The sequence below is a fragment of the Pinus tabuliformis genome, chromosome 4_2 (genome assembly GCF_031772625.1).
Source record: "Pinus tabuliformis cultivar Carrire ecotype Pingquan chromosome 4_2, CPIR1, whole genome shotgun sequence".
In the NCBI taxonomy this organism is placed as follows: domain Eukaryota; kingdom Viridiplantae; phylum Streptophyta; class Pinopsida; order Pinales; family Pinaceae; genus Pinus; species Pinus tabuliformis.
In genome coordinates, this window is record NC_142304.1 from 655427217 (window position 1) to 655440558 (window position 13342).

At 34.6% G+C, this 13342-nt stretch overlaps 1 protein-coding gene across 1 annotated transcript; it reads left to right on the forward strand.

Annotated features, from left to right (window-relative positions):
• Window positions 1-12346: 12346 nt before the first annotated feature.
• LOC149171092 (uncharacterized) lies at window positions 12347-13057 on the forward strand. Its single transcript, XM_089425836.1, has one exon. It carries the CDS (start codon window positions 12347-12349, stop codon window positions 13055-13057), a length of 711 nt encoding a protein of 236 aa, XP_089281962.1.
• Window positions 13058-13342: the final 285 nt, after the last annotated feature.

Here is a 13342-nt window from a genome sequence, read left to right on the forward strand (position 1 = left end):
ATTGCAAGACACACATCCCTGGTAGATCTTTCACGCAGAAGCTAAGAAGCCACACCTAGAGATCCATTTCGGTTGTGAAGGTGAAGTTGTTGTCCTAGCTCACTGTCAACACAACAAATCATAAATCTGATGATGGGGACTAGGCTAAGTGGCACATTACAAAATTTTCATGTGATAAATGAAGGACCTGGCATGTTGGGGGTTTGAAACCACATGCAAAGAGAATATTTGGCATCGTATTTTCAGATTGTGAGGGCCGAAAGGCTATACATTTGTCACATTGCAAGGCGAAGAGGGCAAGCTCCATACAACGCCGATAAGCCATACTGTCATGAGCGGATCCAATTATATGACGGATTGACCAAAGCGAAATGGATATACTCGTGGATGAAAGGAGAGAGGTTGGGTATTTTCTGCATACCTTAGAAATTAAGTCATCAAGGCGCAATGTTAAGATTGCAGGAGAGGGTCTAGAGCTCTATCTCCTGTTACATATCATAGGAGATCCAAGGCGTGAGTGTTATTTGCAGGTGCCATGGAACAGGTAGCCATTCAAACCACAAGGGTCATAGATCAGGGAGTTGTGGGCCGTAGGCTATGGTCACACCAACCGTACGTAGTGTGAACAGGGTAGTGGGCCACCAACTCTTAGATAGTAGACCAACTGGACCATAGGATTGGGCTGCCCACTATTTGGTATCAGGTCAGGGGTCATAGATGGAGTCATGGGTCATCGGGTGCAGTAGGGAAAGTCTGAATTGAGTGTTCCGTGGGGTAGTAGACCATGAATGTATTGACTACGTAGAACATAAAATATCGAGAGCCACCATCTCATTGAATATTCAAGGATGGGAAAGGGTTGAGAGGAAGTTGATAAACTGGTCTCACACATCAGTCATGGTGGAAAAACCATTGTGTGTTTTTTTTAGATGGTCAACAAAATTTGTCATATTTTTCAGCTAGGGATGTTCTTTTATGGAATCAGAATAAAATTCAAGGTTGCACACATTCCACTGATTTCTTGCCAAATATTGATCTTGAAGGTCTTTCTGCATTCCTTTGGAAAGGGGCCTAAAGTTAATGATAAAGAGAATTGATATTTCTTGCAAGGGAAATATTATTGTCTCTTGATTGGCGTATGAATATTTGGGGCTTCCTGTGGAGCATGAAATATGGACTAAGCTATGTTTATAATTTTGAAATTTCTGAGAGGGTTTAGCATTTGAAAGGGGTTTGTGAAATTTTGGAGTTTGAAATGGAGTGAACATAATTATTTTGATATTTATAAGGCCAGGACCAAGTTAAATAAATTTTGGGGGGCGTGGGGAATCATTGCCTAATATTTATCCAAATAAATTTCAGGGTGCAAGCATAGAAGCCGTAGCCAAATATCTATCTTGAAGGTCTTTCTGCATTCCTTTGGAAAGGGGCCTAAAGATAGAATTTTTATAAAAGGGGAAAATATTTTTGCCTAATTATTTATTGAAAGGTAATTTCTTGGTTTCAGGTAATAATAACAAATCAATAAATAAATAAGGAAGAAGAAAAGAGAAGAAGAAGGATTTAATTTTGGGATTTATGATGGTTGGATGATAAAGAGAATTGATATTTCTTTGTTTGGGTATGTGGTATGATGGATCTTCAAGAGATCTTAGAGAACACTCAAACTTTTTTTGAGGAGCTACTGAGAATATATGGTCCTTTACACACACAAACCTCCTTAGACCAAAATATTAGTCAAAGCAACAAACCATCCTCGAAAAGAGTCCATATCATTCTGCAGTATAAGCACCGATGGGAAGTGAAAGAAGGATAGGGAATAGGAGCTAAGCTCTTCACACTTAGATATGAGTTTCAACGAACAAATTCAATCATAGACCTTCATAATTTGGAGGAATTAGACACATGTCTATCCAGGGTGAGGCAGCCAAAATGGAAGAAACTCAATTGGGATCTCAAGCCATCGATACTTGCATTAATACAACCTAAACTTTGGGAGAATACTTGTGAAGAGGTCAGGATCATAGTTTCTTCTTGTCTCAGCAAGATAATATATTTAACATCACCACTACTGCCTTACAATAATGATATTATGAAAGAGATATTGTGGCTAATAGTAGAAGCCCTTCAGGGGTTGAATAACATCATGCTTCCTACCTTTCAAAAGCAGTGCATAATATTAGAACTCATCGCAAAGTTCAACTTGGGCACATTCATGCTGAATTTGGAATGTGATGACTTAGTTTTTCAGGTGTTCCAGAAAATTTACACCAACATTATATCAGCTCATCTAGATTGTCTCAAAAAAGGCATGTAGAAAATTGTGTCCTTGTTCTTAAAGGAGATGTTGACATTTGCAAGATACTAAGATCCAAATTGTTGACCATTTGGAGAAAGGAACTAATTATATCATCATCTACCTATGATCTAGTTGAAAGGTTGGTCATGCAAAACATACAGATGCTCAGAAGAGTGTTGACTAAGAAGGAGTTGAAGAGGATTGATGGAGGGAGCATGAATAGAGGAAATAAAACATGTATCAAGAATGAACTAAGAAGGAGAGGACTATGCTTTATCTGAAAGGGACCTTGGGTAATTAACCATTCATTTCTAGGTGATAGGAAGGAGGCAACAAGGAAGAAACAAGATGATATTCCTTCAGATCATGGGGATTCACCCATAGTTGGCTTCATCGGTTTTCAGAAGGGCACCCATGAAGGATTTGAGCGGTCAACTACAGATGGTGAGTAACAACACAATTTTTTTCTAGAGAGACTTGTAGGAAAAGCCGATGATAATTAGCCAACTTGAAAAAGCACATAGGAAGAAGGTAATTCCTCCTAACGATGTGGTATAATCTTGTACAATTGAGTCCATATATATCCAGGAGGACTTCCATGAAGAGTATGAGCAATCAGTTGTATATAACAGTCCACAAGTACATCCATGTTTGACAACTAGAGAGGGCGAAAAGCAGATTGTCCTGACACGTGGAAAAGGCCAAGAAGAAGAAATTCAAGAAGACTCAAGTGAGGAGCTAGTATTAATAAACTGACATGATGAGCATGATCATGAGGGGCAACATGACAAATATAGTATGCAGATGAGCCATTTCTGGAGACTCGGTCAAAGGTTCAAGTTGGAGCTATGATAGTTGAGCATCTAGTGTAGACAAATACAAAGGCATTCAGCAGGGCACCAACATTGCGAGTAGAAGAATTTCGAGAAAATATCATGCATTTCAAGAAAAATATTATGACTTTGAGGTAGAGAGTATGGACAGTTCGAGACATTGACTTATAGGAGAATGGGAAAATTGAGGAGCTCATAGGGGTATGTGCCAAACCAATGACCAAACTATCTAGTGTTGAGGAATGACTTAAGTCCCTCACAAGGCAGCAAGAGGAGTATAGCTGGGAGGTCCAAAGGATCCCTCTACAGGAGTACATAGATACAACTTGCAATACTACCAAGCCACCTTTACACATTTGGGAGATCAGGGCTATGTTCTAAAAATGGATAATGTTGGGTGACCGAGTGGAGTAGTATGAGTTGAACATTGGGCAAAATCAACATAGTAGGCGTATTCCATGTGCATGCATTCATGCATTAGATCCTTCCTGCGAGATGGAATGGTGAGAAATTATAAGTTTTAACTATATAGATGGGATGACTCCTAGGAGGATACCCTTAGTCAAGGGCATGTTGCAGCTTGGGTCGTTTAGCACGTGCAGTAAAGGACAGCTAAGATGGTATCATAACTGACACATCCAAGGACTTAGTTGGCATTAAGATCCATATGAACCTATTGAAGGAATGATTAGTTGTAGGATTGTTTGGGATCTATGTATCGAAGGATCCATTCAGGATCATTTAGCATGGATGCATGGAATAACAAACTGGTTTGTATGGGATCCTGGTATCAATATACAAATGCTTTTGTTAAGGATAGAAGTGGATTTTGTGAGGGCAAGCAATATTTGGGCGAGAGGATTTGTAATATTCCTTTTTCTTGATATGGTCAAAATGAATGGAATTTACCCATGGTATCTTCCAATGGGATCTACCCATGGTATTTGCCTTCGTTTTTTGAGGGAAAATAATAAAGATTGATTTCTAGAGAGTCCATCAAATCTATTAAAGGGGATAGAAGCTAGGTCTTTGAAGCATCCCGAGTTTTCTACCAATTTTGTATTTGTTGAGAATTTGGCGAGGCCTATTCTAGTTTGATCCTAGGGAGAAAAACCTCATGGTTGTAATCTATCTAGTGGATCTATTCAGCGTTCACGTTTGTGCTTCATTGTCTTTGTTTTCTTGTGCATTGAGCATCCATGTATGGTGAGGCAAGGGCTCCATTATTTTTCTTGTATTTGGGAATGTCTCATTTATAAGTACTAATTGAAATAAAGGTTGTATTTTTCCAAATCCCTTTTGTGTTCAATGTTTTGTTGCAATTATATTTATTAGAACACCTAAATGTGCCAAATATGCTAATTATTTAGTTGTTTGGGATCTTACATATGTTCATGATTCTGGACACATTCACACAACTCAGGAAAAAAGAATTATCACATCCAAATGAAGGAAGATTCATATAATTTAGACTACTAGTTTCGTTAATGTAGTGGCAAATTTGACAATATCCATAGTTTTCATTGAAAGAGTGTATAGAAAGTGCAACGCACTTGAGTCAGATTGGTGTAGAAATTCAAATTAATTTTGTTTAATGAGTCATAGGTCTGAAAATTTGAGTCATATTTATTGCGAAGTGCAGGAACCATAACAATTTACGAGAGGTGAATGAATGCTGAAAGTTTGGTGGGAAATGACTGCAGAACATGTTTGGATCTCCTCTCATACAGATGCCAATCCCTCCTCCGATTAACCAATATATATTATGCATCATCGAGATCGTCATAAAATACAACAAAAATATTGAATATAGATATTTAGAAGTGAATATTTATACAGTGGAGAGAATATAAATTGGCATTTTGATAGACTACTCGTACTAAAAGTTGAGTTGGATTTTGACCTAGCAAGGGTGGTGTTATGTAGATAAACAAAAGTGGCATCTACGCAATTTCTGCGGTAGAGTTGCAAGTGGAGTGTTGAATCCTTCAGGTGGAGGGAGATATTTTAATATCATAAACCTATATATATCTATAATATTGAAAATCTATGAATTAAAAACGCAATTCGGTGGCAGAACTATGAAAAATGTCAAGGCTAAACATATGATGGATAAAATGTAATTGTGACGAATGAGTTGAAAACATTGTTTACCATAATTAATAGGGATGAGATTTTTTTGGCACAATCACTTATTATATGAATATCGAAGAAGGTGAAAATTCTTCAGCATGATCACTTAAGTGTATGAATATCAAATATGGTGATTTTAGCTTAAATGTTGAAAATTAATAGGAGGACCAAGTCCTAGGGATCACTAAATTGGTTTCATGTGCAATTCTTCATTTCAAAATGAATGTTCTTGTATTTTATTAATTTGGGATGATTATGAAGTCATTCACTAGAGGAAAAATGAAAAATCATATTGGATGGCATGATGAAAGAATATTAAATTAGAACATGATGGCACATTGAAAGAGAAATCGATATGAACATTGAAATTATCAAATAGTGAGAGCTCTTTCTTTCTGATTTCTATACAAATTATTATATAATGTTTGTCACTACGTTATTATCCTTGTTGCAAGTTGGTATTATTGAGTATCATTTTTACTCTCTCAAGAATATATATATATATATATATATATATGTATATGTATATATAATTTTTTCCAAATTTTAAATTTTAAAATAATGTATTAATACTTTGATTATAAAATTTGTATAAAACAAACTACATAGCTTAAATTTAATATATATTTATATGTAAATATATATTAAATTTAAGCTATGTAATTTTTTTTATACCAATTTTATAATAAACTTATTAATACATTATATTAAAATTTAAAATTTGAATAAAATTTGTGCACTTTAAAGTTTTCAATTTGAATTTTTTTGTTGCCTTCTAGTTTTTCATGGAGGAGATGTTGTAATGTCCTTCTAATTCTGTATGAAGGAGGTATTTTAATGTCCAAGCTGTTAAAAATTTTGACTTGGTAAAATTACATAACAGTAAATAAATAAATAAAATAAATAAATTTGAGGTAAAATAGTCAATTTATCATTGGTAGTTCTTGGGCTCCAAGTTTTGACAACTTGTGGTTTTGGCAATCATATTATTATGTAAGAATATATATATATATATATATATATATATATATATATATATATATATATATATATATATATATAACCAGTCTAGATCTATTTTAACTCCACATATAACAAAGCGATCAATTTTTTTTAAGTGCAAACCTCTTTTAGAGTGAAAATAGATTTTATCCCTCTTGGAGATTGGTGGATCCAAAAATAACATAGATCTAGCCTAATTAATGAAATATCGAATTACAGAAAAAATTTCCTTAAATACCTTTGTTTTGGTCCCTTAATTTACTTGGAAGAAAAATAAAGCATATTTGAAATGATTTTTAAAATTATAGGATCTACCTATATAAAGGAGTCCCGAGTTGGCTAGATTCAGGTATCGGAGTGTCCCGAAAGCTATGCGCTGGATTTGGTTAGCGATGATAATTGGAACAAGCGATGGAAATTACAAGACCTACTAGCATGCGATGAAGATTACAAGGCAATAAAATGCATATAAGAAAAATATGATAGTAGACATTGAGAAAATATTTCCTTGTTTTAATATCCACCAGTATAGTCAATACAATCCAAAAATGCATGAACCACATCCTAACTATAATGATAACGGGACCAGGTAAACCAGTTATTATTGTTAAGCCCTATGCAATATAGTTAATGTTTGTAATGTCAACTATCCATTTTAAAAGTTCAGACATCCTACAAAGGCTCCACCATTTCATTAAATTTTTTCAACAACTGTTGAATCTCCTCTTTAAATTGAGACCGTATTAACTCATGTAGAAAGGTTGATCCTACTCTCCCTAAGAAGTTGGAGACTCTCCTGAATCTATATATATTACTAGAATCTAGTATATCTCTGATGGTATCTTTTCCAATGCTTTTAGACAACAAATTAACATCTTCATTGCTAGCCACATCTTTTTTAGGAGATAGTATTTCATCTGCAATGGTCTCAAAAGAATCAAATGCCTTGACCTTCGATAGCGAAGGAGGAACACCATAGCATTTACACTTTGATTTAGCTCAACCTGTCTTATTCAATGTTCTATGAATGATATCTTCCCACTTGGATATGGGGCTATTATCCTCAACTCCAAAAGTATTACCAACATTCAAAGGAACTAGCTCTTGGAATTTGTACAAACAAAAATTGCCATGAGTGAGAATTAGCAAATATTAGAGTTGTTATGGTATTATTACAACTAGAAGTCACTTACAACACATATAACTAAAGCTTGTTATGGAAATTTGGAAGTAGAAGAGAGGTCTAGTCCAAAAGAATTATATCTCATTTCTAAGCAAATTTCATAACTATAAAAATTTACAGATCTACATAAATCAGTTTTCTAAGATTCTTCCCGATTTGAAATAGAGAAAAATATCCTTCAATGAAATTGAAATTATGAACACAGAGTTCAGAGGGGTAGAAAATCAAAATTATAGCAGAGAAGTTGATGTTTTCCCCATTTTAAATCAATTTTCTCATTCAATAATACATATCTGCTTGCTATTGTTTAGTTAGGGTGACACATTTCCTCCAACATTCCAAGTGCCTACTAGTATCTTACCAATAACAAAAGAAGAAATATTATGAAAATTGAGTTGTGGCAAATATATATTATATAAATATTATTTTTCTTTTGGAAAAAAAAACTAATAATGACCCTACATAGCTAGAAGATATTCACAGGATTCAAATAAGGCAAGTTCAATAAGGAAAATCACCCAAGTACATACGTATATGCTTTCTCTTGTTTACCTATTTAGTGCTAAATATCTAAATCATTAGGTGGAACATTATAAGCTTTCTCTTGTTTACCTATTTAGGGCTAAATATCTAAATCATTGGGTGGAACATTTCCACCAACATTCCAAGTGCCTACTAATATTTTTTTGAGAACAAAAGAAAAAATATTATGAAAAGTGAGTTCTGGCCTAAATATCTAAATCATTGGGTGGAACATTTCCACCAACATTCCAAGTGCCCACTAATATTCTTCCGAGAACAAAAGAAGAAATATTATGAAAAACTAGTTGTGGCTCCACACCCTTAATTGATAAAGAATAGAAAAATTGGAGCAAATATTTTATATTATTTGAAATAAATATAAATTATATAAACAAAATACTATTAAAAAATAAATGGGTTTCATTAAAATTGTTACTTAACATAAATTTTTTTTCCAATCTTGAAATGCTTGCCATATTTTAAATATTTAATTGCTTGATTTTTTTTTCAAATAACACAAAATATAAATTATATAAAGAAAATACTATTAAAAAATAAATGGGTTTCATTAAAATTGTTACTTAACATAATTTTTTTTTCCAATCTTGAAATGCTTGCCATATTTTAAATATTTAATTGCTTGATTTTTTTTTTCAAATAACACAATGCAAAGTAATGTCATTATGCAACATCTCAACGCATGTCACTGGGAAAATGCAATATGGGACACCACATAATTAGAAATTGGCATTGCAATACCAAGAGAACCTGCAAAGTTGAGTTTCTCGCAAAATGTTGTGAAAAAAATCACTGAAAAATTTACCAATAGTTGTTGTCCACCATAAACATCCATAAAATCTCTTTCTTTTGTGTCTTCATAACTTTGATAACATCTTACAACAAGAATATAGCATTAATAAATTCTTTGGACCTCCTAATTAGGAAATTAACATGTGTAATAGGAACATGATAATCCTATATGCATATTTCCATGAACATAATGAAATAATGGACTCTTTGGAGTTTAACTCCTTGCAATTTATGGAAAAAAATAAATGATGCAGTAATGTTAAGGTAAAAACCATTTTAGATAGAATAAAGACAAGGAAGCATGGATAACATTTATGAAAGGAAATAATTAAATATCCTTGCTCATTTGCAGTAAAATTTCATTCTATGCATCTACTAGGCAAAGCAATCACCAATGCAAGTAGTCAATTGGAACAAGTTGATTACTTCTGCTAGACCCTTTCCTTTCCTAGTTTCCCATCTAGCTTAAGTAGATTGCCGTATGTATCAACCAGCTTTGCGATTGGACCATTGTGAGCCTCTCCCTTTTTAACATATTTGAACTTATCCACAACTATCTTGTGCATCTCTTTCTGAATATCGTGAAGCTTTACCTCTTACTTTTTATAGGGAACTATCCTATTTCATGTGCCTCCAAGTACGAACCTATTCATGTCCTCACAATCACATGTTTATTCTAGCAGATTTTCAATAGTTACATGATTAGCATGGCCTTTAGCCTTCTGATCTGGTGTTGATATTGCAATAGCAGGATTATCTGGAGGCCCTACATGGTCGTGGTTAAAATGTACCGTAGCATATTTTTGGGGTACCCCACTCCCAATCCTTAAATTTGGGACAGTTCAACCGCACTCACAATTCACATAATTACAATTCACATATTTTGGTGATAATCCCTTTAGGATGTTGTATGCATAACCACAAGACAAACTTGCTACTTCAAGCACAACAATGAAAAACAAATGTTCCTAAATCTTGGCTAGATGATCTTCCCAAATCTTCCATACATTTGTTGTATCTTTACACCTTTTAAAACAATTACTAATAATTAATATTGTTTAACCAAATTCTCTATTATATAAAGTATACTTCGTTGTGGAAACTGGATTAAAGTTGAGAAGTGAAATATCAGCAATAAGTTCAACCCCTTTTGACAAAGACAACGTTAATGTTAAGCCAGCAGAATAATTAGGAGTAAATTTGTTTACCCTTACGAAAGAGGAGAAGCCCTGTGCTCGGTCCCCGATAATTTATTCTCCATTATCTGCCTTTCCTTTAATTTTGCAGCATGCACAATACTTGTTTTTTTGTGGCACACTCCTGCCTTTCCTTTAATTTTTCAGCATGTGCAATACTTGTTTTTTTGTGGCACACGTTCATGTAGTATGGTTAATCATTATTGGGTGGGTAGTATTACTACTCAGAAGGATAACAGCGAAATTAAAGTGGTGAAACACACTTGTGATTTTTTAGCAGCAACGATAGCCGACGAAATTTGGGATTCTGGATAACAATGATTCCAATTTGTGGTTGCGGTGCGACGAGACGTTTCAGAATTTGTGGATGAATCGTACTATCCACCTCTGACGACGTGTACAAATTGGTGCTATGTAACATTGCGCCTGCTACCGTTGAAATATAAACAACAGTGTGTCCAGATTCATCCACGCCTAAGCCGGGAGTTGAAAAGTCTGCATTAACCATTGTATTTGTTTGATATTCTTGAATGATTACTCAATTATTTGACTAGAAATCGGCTTAGTCTACCATTGTATTTGTTTGATATTCTTGAATGATTACTCAATTATTGCACTAGAAATCGGCTTAGTCTACCATTGTGTTTGTTTGATATTCTTGAATGATTACTCAATTATTGCACTAGAAATCGGCTTAGTCTAACTACGATTTTGACTTTTACTGAGATATTTTTCTGTTGATTTATGTTGGGGACTTTATTTTAATGGTAAATTTGAATTTTGTAATCTGCATAATCTTAGTGTTCCGAAAGGATTTTAAGACTTGTATGATTATACTGCACATAACAAATCCGCTCTGTGTGAAGCATGAAAATGGTCAGCTCAGCAATGGGCCTATAGAACCGTGAAAATCACCAATTTGAAAAGTTTCCAATATTCGATTCTTAAGTTTACAACAGAAATCAGAATCGCTCTTCAAGTAAAGTTGGTGGTAATTATTCAACAAATGTGTCCTACAAATAGTGGTTGTGATGGGGACGGGCTAGGGGGTCGAAGAATGACAAAAGTTGGGAAATCCTCAGCGAAACAAAACTTAATGACTACGCATGGCATACTGAAGATTGTGACCCTGTGGAAAGGTTCGAATAATAGACCTAAGAGAAATGTATGTCTTAATTCCTCTTTTATTTCAAAATTTCAATATGATAAGCAGTGTGGGTCAGTAGCGGTTGTTTGCAGACACGGCATCTCGATTTGTTTATTTCAATGTATTGTGCGCACGATCTCCATGTGGCGGACATAGGAGTGCTTCTGACGAAATAGATTTTTTATCTATCGAGTGGGTCAACACAAAATCAAAGACTATATTATTGTCCCGGATTTTATGTAGAAAAGGATTTAATTGATTTTGTTTAATTATTTTATATTAAAGTAATATTTTCCATAAACAAATAGGTCGCTTAGGGTGTATATATTAAATATTTTTCGAAGGTCTATGGTTTTGCATAATTTTCTCAAATTATTTTTACAAGGTTTATCTTTTTCCATAATTTTTTGAAAATATTTCTCCAATGATTATCTTTTTGCATATTTTTTTCATATTGACGGACTATTTTAATTTAATCAAGTTTTCAAAGATTAATAGAAAAGCTGAAGAGCGATGAATTCGACATACCACCAATGTCTTACAAAATTTATTAAAATTGGCGGTAATTAATATAACCAGGGTAATAAAAAATACTAACATATATGTCCTTAAGTTCAGCTAACGGAAAAATCTTAACGTACACGTCACAAATAACGATAAAGGAAAGATTATTCTTTTCGTGTTCATATGGTTCGATATAATTTATATATACATATATAGAATGTAAGACGAATCGAATCAACGTTGCCTTCATCCCCAATGCAAGGGCACCGCCTATTGCATCGTGTTGGAGGTATGAGATCCAAAGTAATGTGAAATTCGGTCGGTTTGAATGGAATCGAGAACGTTGTTTTGATTTTCTACGGCAACTTGCGTGCTTGGGGACTGTGAGATTGGTTTCAGTGGGTCCTATGAATGCCTTTTCAATAGTTTACAAAAGGAGAAGTACTTTTTGAAACGACACGTTTGATTGTGTTCCTTGGGAAGCTTCCATCATCATGCTAGATTTTTTTTTATCCATTCCCTGCTAAATATAAATATATATATATACAAGAATTAGCGTGACCTAAATTTTAACAACCCAACTATTCGCATAAACTTTCTAACCCCCAAAGGAAGAAGGATCGCTGATACGGCAACGATTTCTATTGCAGTATCAGCTGTGTTTTAATCGAAACATTTGTTTCTGCTGTGTTTTAATCCAAACATTTGTTTGCCGGGATGGCCGCTTGCTCACAAGTTTTTCAGAATAAGAGAGCGAGAGATGAATATTCGAATGGTGGAATGGCTTCTCCAGACGCAAAGCAAACCAATAGCGGAACGTTGGGTTATGACAGTGATCTCATAACTTCTATGGAAAAGATCGACAATATTGATAACAATGAAGAGAAGGATGCTGTGACTGAGGTCGAGGTCGAGACGATCCTCAATGGGGTTATAAAGTCTCTGGAAGATGAAATTGGGATGAAGGTGCAAACAGATAATGGTTTCGAGTCCACCCATCAAAAGGGCAGCAGTGATCAGATGGGTTCAAATAAGCAAGGTGAATTAATTGCAGAGGCGAATTCTGAAGCGACGGCCTTGGTGACATCCGATCCAGGAAACTTCACCTATCACGACGATGTTCTTGCAGATCTTGATTTCTTTGTAGACCATATTACCGCCGATGAATTTGGAATCATGATGCAGAACTATCACGATCGAGATTCATTGCCCGATATTGTGTATTCAGACATCGCGCATGGATATATTGAGAGTACAGAGGCTTCCTACGGGTCTATGTGGGAGGATGATATTTGGCGATTAAATGAACATCCAGTCATACAAAATGATTTTGCATCGCCACAGCAGGAAGAATTTGGAATTAGTGGATCCAAGTTCAATAACGTTGGGAACTACCAACTTGTGACCGACAATGAGAAAGGATTGTAATTGTAAGGTATTACGAAGAACGTTTGCCTCGAATTGTATGCTAAAACTTACCCTGAAGTTTGAACGAGAGTGGATTTGCATGGTTTTGTAGTAGTCTGTAACGTGTAACTCAAAATTGTATTTTAAATGACGACGGCGGACCCGGAACCTTTGTTTTCCTCCAGCTGAATTCATATTTTCACGTTCTTTCCTATTTTTTATCCTTTTAGAAACGTTCTGGCTGTTTAGTATACATGTATTCAAGACGTTGTTTAACTGCTCTCTCTCAAAGACTTTTTCTCAATC